The sequence below is a fragment of the Brassica napus genome, assembly GCF_020379485.1.
Source record: "Brassica napus cultivar Da-Ae chromosome A1 unlocalized genomic scaffold, Da-Ae chrA01_Random_24, whole genome shotgun sequence".
In the NCBI taxonomy this organism is placed as follows: Eukaryota; Viridiplantae; Streptophyta; class Magnoliopsida; order Brassicales; family Brassicaceae; genus Brassica; species Brassica napus.
Window position 1 is genome coordinate 3,463 of NW_026013908.1, and position 7,626 is coordinate 11,088.

A 7,626-nucleotide genomic window follows, 5' to 3' on the forward strand; every position below is an offset into this window, starting at 1 on the left:
TAAACTTACTAAATCTTATACGCCAAACCATTTAATTACATAATAGTGTGTGTATCACTGGACCAAAGAAGAAGAAAAGAGAAATGCGAACTTTCTTGTTGTTATAGAGGATTAAAGAAAACGTTTTTTTTTTTCAAAAAGAAGAAATAGATTCAGAAGTCTTCGGAGACCTGAATAATAAGAAGCTCCATGGCTTTAAGAAAAACAAAACAAGAAGCATTAAACTTTTGATTTTGGAAGTGACGCCACAATGGCTTAAGAATTATAAAGATAAAAATGAGGCATGGATATAAAGAAGCACTAGGCTTGGATTCAGAGGTTCACATGAACATGAATGGTGGAAGCATATAGCTTAACAGAAAATATAATAGAAGCTCAATGGCTTGAAATCAAAAAATAAAGAAGCTGTGTAGCTTGAAGAAAATAAAAGAAAAACAGGAATGAAGCAGATCGTTAGATCATTGTAGCTCTCATACCATGTAGAGAATGATGAGAGTATAAGATTAAAAGAATATTGTATTGACTCTCATAATGATAAAGCTTATACATGTACCACATATATAAGGAAGATAAGAATATAAACATTAAACCTAGTTTCCTTAACTAAATATATAGATATCTCAATAACAATATTCACAATTATGTTTTATATCTTCGTGATTCTCTTTAATTTGTAAGAAGATTAATTAAAATGATTGAAGATAAATCAATTGTTAGCGGATAAAACTTTTGTAACCAAATAAAAAACTAAAGAGAGAGAGAGAAAGAAATATGTGGTTAAGATTGTCAAGGGTAAATACAGTAACTAATACATAATATACTTCTATATTCTAGCCATGACATTGCAATGGTTATTTCTCTAAGAGAAATTTCCTAGGATAGACCTAAAAAAGTTTTTATGACAATTATAGACCTTAAAAATAAAAATAACCAAAATAGACTTAAATGTTTTATCAAAAGAAGTAAATATACACTTATACTCTTAGGGTTAATAAATCTAGACATTAGGGTTTAAAGTTAAGGGGTGTGGTTTAGGGTTAAGGTATAAGGTTTAGGGTATAATGTTTAGGGTTTAGGGTTTAGAGGTTAGGAGTGGGGTTTTGGGGATATGATTTCAAATTTTTAAAAATAAAATTAAATTAAAATTTTCCAAATAAAAAATACTATTTTGGTCATTTTAGTTTTTAAGGTCTATTTTTGTTAAAAAAATTTAAAAATGTCTATTTGAGATAATTGCCTTTCTCTAATTATAATTTTTGTTTTGGTTATTTTTTCTTATTTCTCTAAACATTAATTCTACCAAAACCAATATTTTGGTGCCAAAAATGATTTTTCACTGGGTATTTGGGGCCCATAAGTGTTACAGAGATAAAAATTGGATTTTTGTTTTTCCGCTTGATAAATATCCTGGAAAATGCTACATAGCGTTGATTTAATGTTACTAGAGATTTTTTCCGCGCTTCGCGCGGATTGTATCTTATAAATTTATTTTATTTATAATATTATTTGTCGGTTTTTTTCTTTTATATTAACTTCTTGTTTTTCCAATGTTAGTTTTTCTTAATTTAAATTTATAAGTTTGTAATTTTTCATTTTTCTTGTCGTAGATGGAGAATTATATTTTTTATTGATGATTTTTTGTATGTGAAAGTGACATAAACTTTTTGAAATTTTAAAATAATGTTATATATAGTACGATTAACACATTAAAGAAGAGAAACATATTCAGACACATTTTACACAGGTTTTATATGCATGATTTTAAACATTATATATGTATATATTATAAGTTTGAAACATGTAAATGCTTTCTAAAACTAAATACTTGTTCTGAGTTTACATAACTTATCGAAAATTTTATTTCTTTTTAAATTCAAATCACAGAAAAAATATCAAAAAGTTAGTATAGATGGATTTTTTGGGCTTTTAAATCAACACTGAAAAATTACATGAATCAGATAACAACAGTTTTATAAACGACTGGATAAAATTTGACCGAGCCAAAGATTTTCACACAATATGTTCTTTCTTCTTCAAATTGCGAAGAGCCTATTGGCACAAGAAAAAAATCATAATTTTTGTTTCACTTATATAACATTTTTTCTCCTTTACACATGGAGTTTATTAGACTGCTATAAGCAATGGAGAACTCTATTCATATAAGATTCACATCTATGCATTTTGACAAAGAAGAATTTTAGCCATCTTTAGTTTCGGAATGGACCAACTTCAGTTATATACACTATATTTTCTCTATGATTCAAAACTTACAATTTTAATATATGTGCAGATTTCCATGTGAAAAGGCACACACACAATCTATCATTCAACCTATTACTTTTTCCAAAGTAAACACTATAATCCTCGTTTGGTTAACTCCACAAACTAATCTATTTGGATCAGTTTACCAAAAAATATGGATACTAATGTCAGAAAATAATATAAACACTATAAACAATAAATATTGGCACAAGACTATTTGGTTCAAGGAACATATTCCACGTAATGCGTTTATAGCATGGCTGGCTTTGCGGAGAAGACTGCCAACCAAGGATCGCTTGAGGCGTTGGGAGTTAAATGTCTCCGGAACGTGCGTCCTTTGTAATCTGGAAATAGAGACTCACCATCATCTCTTCTTTGAGTGCTCTTTCTCTCGCTTGATATGGGAGCATGTTGCTGCTGAAGTTTGGATTTCTCCTCCGGCTGATCTACACTCTGTTGCAGCCTAGATCAATCAACCTCGCGTCAACGCAGATGCACATGCTACTCCAGTCATCAAGCTCTACTTTCAGTCAGCCATCTACCTGTTGTGGAAAGAGCGTAATGCTCGTGTGTTCACAACTGTCTCCTCACCTTCATCAGTCATCCTTGCCTCTCTCGACCGTATGATGTGTGACCGTCTCCTCTCTTACCCGACAAGTTCTTCTTTCTCCTCTTTTCTACTTCTTTTTATATTTCTTGTATAAGATCTCCTTAAGATTTTTTTTTACCTTGAGTTGTTGTTGGTTGTTTTTGTTTCCTTGCTGTAATAAGTTGTTTAAAAACAACAGTGTAACCTTTCAGAAAATGATAATCTTAATATCTTACAAAAAAAACAACAAATATTGACTTATTTATGTGAATATATATTTTATTTTAAATCATTATAGTGGACGAAGAAAGCACCATAATTTGTACAACAAATTTTTTTAGATTCATCATACTCACCATTTTACCATTTTAATCACATAATTTTACATGAGCTTCTCCACCCTTCCCTATTATTTTCTCTTTATTTATAACTACAATATAAAGTTATAAACTATATATATTATAAATTAATAATTTATTTACCCTTGAAGTCTAATGATTAAAAATAGAACATAATTCAATATAGATATATGATTCTATTAATAAATTAGCAGTTACAAATTTGAAATTTCTAGAAATATCAAAAGTTGTATGTTAGTTAATTATTTTCTAAATGACATTTATTTTTAATTCTTTTTGGATGAGAATATTTTGGCTGAGGTGGATAGTCTCAAAAGCCTTGAATTTAGTCCCTTTTATATAGTAGGATGATACAGTTATATATCCTAACTAGTCACTTTTGGTAACGGTTTGTGAATTCATGCTACCATGATGTGCTACCAATGCCCATATTTCTTTTAGTGGTAGGTACAATTTGTTAAGTGAAGAGGAGGAAGAAGAAGTAAAAGGAAACTAAATCAAGATGAAGAATACTGATATACAGATTCAATTTCTGGTCAATATCGGTTCGAGCTAACTGAGAATAAAGGAAACTGGTTTATGGTGTGTGTATCACTGGACCAAAGAAGAAGAAAAGAGAAATGCAAACTTTCTTGTTGTTATAGAGGCTTTATTGTTGCACAAGTGCTTTGGGTATAAATACTAAAACCCCTACCTTCTTCTTTAATCAACTATTTAATTGAGTCATTTTGAGCTCTCTCTCTCTCTCTCTCTCTCTCTCTCTCTCTCTCTCTCTCTCTCTCTCTCTCTCTCTCTCTCTCTCTCTCTCTCTCTCTCTCTCTCTCTTGTTGAACATTGAGTTCTAAGATTGAGATGTACTCTTCTTTCTTGGTGAATTGTCAAGATTGATCTGGTTCCGGATGTACACACTATCACGCTAATGGGTTGAACCAAGTTAACAAATCAAGTGTATCTTTTTATATCTTATTTCATGTTGATCACAAACAAACGAGTGAGAGAGGTGGAAAGAAATCAACATAGAGTGGATGTGAGTGTTTCGTGTAGTGATAGAGAAGGAGTGCTGTTGTAAACAAAACTATGAGATCCTATGGTTTCAATAACATTATCCCAAACAAGGAATCCTTGAACTCTTTAAATAATTCAAAGTTGATAAATATACAAAATGTTATACATAGAAGAGTAAGGATCAAGCCATTGAAATCTTATATAAGCATCATCAATATCACAAAGAAGGAAAATATTTGTTAAGATTGAAAGGCAAAGAGTAAAACTCTTCACTCCTAGTATCGGATTTAAACGACATGAAACGATCCCACCAAAACACCCCTCGGTCTTTCCTCGTGGCACTATCTTTAGATGACAATGTTACATCAAGAAAGAATGCTAACATCCCGGCAACAAATGCTTCAGAAGAGAATGGAGCATTGATCATATCATTGAACTGTGAAGAACAACAAGGAAAACAATCAGGCATTATCATAAGCTAGAGGATTTCAGAAAATTAACAGTATGTTTGTTCGTTTTGTTTACCCATCTGGCTTTTGTATGAACTGGTCCATACTTGTTAATAGCTGTATACTCGTTGAAGTATTGTGGTATTGATAATCCCATGAAAACCGAGAAACCAAGAATGAATTTTGTTCTGAAGCTATTTAGATTGCAGAACTGAAGTAAGCTTAGACCACCAGCACCTGAAATTATTATTCATTTGAATCTTAGAAATACTCATTCGCGGTTTCAAACCAAGAAAGACGTTTCAAGAAACATACCAACATATGCAAAGAACAGGCAATACAATGCTGCAAATATAGGAGCTGGAATAGAAGCAAAGACGGCTCCAAATTTTCCAAGAATGGAGAAAAAAATCATGAAACCAGCTGAAATTTGAACTACCCTTCTGCTACCAACGCGTGTTAGCGCTAACAAACCAGCATTTTCTCTGTAAGTCCATCAGAAAAGCCATTAGAATTTTCAGCAAAGACTGTTGTGACTGACTTCATCTGGTTTTTAGAGGAATGTGTCTTACACTGATACAGATGCTCCATTTCCTGCTCCAAATAATCCACAGAGAAGAACTCCAACACCCTATATACATAAATGTATATGCCATAAATACACAATCTTAGAGCAATGGCGATAAAACACATTGAGGTCAATGTTTTACAATATTACCTGCCAACCGATTCCGCGGCTGAGAACAGACGGTGGGGGAGGAGTTGCGCTTGCAAACCTTGATACAGCAATGTAAGTCCCTGTGGACTGTTTCCAAGAATCACAAGAGCAAGAACATGAACACGCTCAATGAAATAAGTATGAAATTTAAGACAAGTGTTTAGTGATGTTGCATCCAAAAGGAAAGATGTTTACATGAATACTAACCTCAACAAGTGAAACAAATGAAATAGCCATCATAGCAAAAGCTTCACCAGCATGAAATGTTGGAGCTCCCCATTGGAAAGGATAAGGCACTCTTATCCTGGAATTATCAAGATAACATCAATACTGTAAGAATGTAGCACAATGCCACTAGAGAATGGTCAAAGATAAAAGAAATCATTTCATTACCATGGGGCGGCGCTTATGATGCCCGATCGATCTGTTCTGCAGCTTGTCTGAGTGTTGGTTCCTGCGTGCTTATAGGCCCCACCAATGGTGAGAAAATGCGCGTAAATCCAGACAATAATCACAGAAGAAATCACAGCAAATCGATGGAAAACATCTCTTTCTCCTCGCATGAGATGAGGAATGTACTGAAGAAAGAAGCCAAAACAAATGAATCTGGTTAACATCTGTTTAGAAATAACAAGAAGAGCATTGCACAGAGCTTTAACCTGAGAGAATATGAGTAGAAGGATAATCTCAGGCAATCCAATCTCAATGCATTTAGCTAGCTGCAAGAAAATAAGATACTCAGTGCTCAAGAAAATGTCATAAAAACCAATGAGAGAAGCAATGACACACCAGAGGGAAACCGAGTTCATAAAGTCCAAAACCTGCGAGTGCAACCAGAGGAACTGCAGAGAGAGGACTCAAGAGCCTTGAGAGAGAAAAAAAAACATTAAGAAGTAGCACAAGAGAATCTGTTGGTGTGAAGAATCGTCTAAGCTAACCTAACTACATTGCGCCAGAGGCCGCTGAAGCCAACAACGATCTGAAGAAGCGAGGCAACGATAAGAGCACCTTGTATTCCACGCATGATCCTCTCAAACTTCTACAATGTTTTACTCAAATTAATGACTAAAACATAACAGAGAAACAGATTAAATCCTCAGACTAACCTCTTGAGGATCCAAAATGTCGTTGTACCGAGCAGCCAAGATGATCGAAAGCGTGGTTGGTACATAAGAGTAAGAGGCTCCAATAACGGCAGGAAGACGAGTTCCAAAGAAGCTTTGTAATAAAGTGTTGAGTCCAGAAACAAATAGTAATGTCTGAATCATCTTTGCCTTCTCCTCCTACAACAAATGAACACACATCCAAAGACATTAAAGAACAGAGCTTTTCAACAATGTTCATGGGAACTGATTTGTCTGAGAAGAAAGACTTACGTTTCCTCCACCCATTTGTGGAACTAAAGATGTTGGGATGAGTACCGTTGTTCCAAGCATCACCAAGTAATGCTGAAACCCCAAAAGTATTGCCTCAGCTGATCCAAAAAAGAAACAGTGATTCTTGATCAGTTATATTACATATGACACTTGCACAAATGATGTGAAATTAGGAGAGAAGAGGGTTACGCCATGGAGGAGGACTGGTGGCGCAATAAGAGACGGAAGTAAGTTGATCTTTCACCGGATGTGGTTGAAGCTCATCCTGTTTTGGGGGCAGCGCTGCTCCTCCTCCTTCACCACCACCGGCCATTTTCTTTCACTTCTGATGAAAAACTCAAACGCAACTCAGGAGAGAGAGAGATAGAGAGAGTGATGTTGGAGCTGTTTACACCGAAAGTGCTGAAAATGTTGATGAAAGTGAGAAAGTGAAAGAAGAATAAGAAGATGAAGTGAGAACAGAGAAAGACATTTGTCGGGGAATTTACGTAAGAAGAAACCGTCAATATAAAGAAAGAAACGTCAAAAGAGTTGATTTTGCGCGTCTTCTTTAAGACTTTTGAAAAGAAAGAACCACTTGGAGAACACGGAACCCATGCAAAGCTTAAATGTGAAGAGGAAGAGGAAAAGAGACATTTAAAGTACTTTAAAATTTTAAAAGAATTTAACTCTAGAAACTAGAACATTGAGTGCCGATTAAGATTTAGATATCGTTGTCATTTTTAATAAAACTTAATATTGTATAACTGAAAAATATTACTTCTACAAAATAAAACATCAAGGCTCTCTGATCCGTTTAACTTTCACAAAAAAAACTGACAAGTATATATTTCATTGCAAACCTGACAAATATTACTTGTACAAATGA

The 7,626-nt window shown here is 33.9% G+C and overlaps 1 protein-coding gene across 1 annotated transcript; it reads right to left on the reverse strand.

Annotated features, from left to right (window-relative positions):
• Positions 1 to 4,329: 4,329 nt before the first annotated feature.
• Positions 4,330 to 7,339, reverse strand: LOC125593892 (nucleobase-ascorbate transporter 7). The gene is made up of 13 exons (XM_048770255.1): positions 6,948 to 7,339; positions 6,759 to 6,856; positions 6,489 to 6,665; positions 6,321 to 6,421; positions 6,172 to 6,247; positions 6,042 to 6,101; positions 5,776 to 5,960; positions 5,590 to 5,686; positions 5,383 to 5,469; positions 5,237 to 5,295; positions 4,980 to 5,149; positions 4,741 to 4,901; positions 4,330 to 4,651 (listed from the first exon to the last, which is right to left on the reverse strand). The coding sequence occupies exons 1-13, from the start codon at positions 7,069 to 7,071 to the stop codon at positions 4,433 to 4,435; spliced, it is 1,614 nt and encodes a 537-aa protein (XP_048626212.1). The 5' UTR covers positions 7,072 to 7,339; the 3' UTR covers positions 4,330 to 4,432.
• Between the last annotated feature and the right edge of the window lie 287 nt (positions 7,340 to 7,626).

Excerpts from the sequence above, each read along its gene's own strand:
- LOC125593892 (XM_048770255.1), bottom strand. The coding sequence starts at position 7,071 with ATGGCCGGTGGTGGTGAAGGAGGAGGAGCAGCGCTGCCCCCAAAACAG. Across the intron at positions 6,248-6,320 it reads CTCTGGCGCAATGTAGTTAG|GCTCTTGAGTCCTCTCTCTG; the intron begins GTTAGCTTAGAC and ends TTCTCTCTCAAG. Across the intron at positions 4,902-4,979 it reads CCTGTTCTTTGCATATGTTG|GTGCTGGTGGTCTAAGCTTA; the intron begins GTATGTTTCTTG and ends TAATAATTTCAG.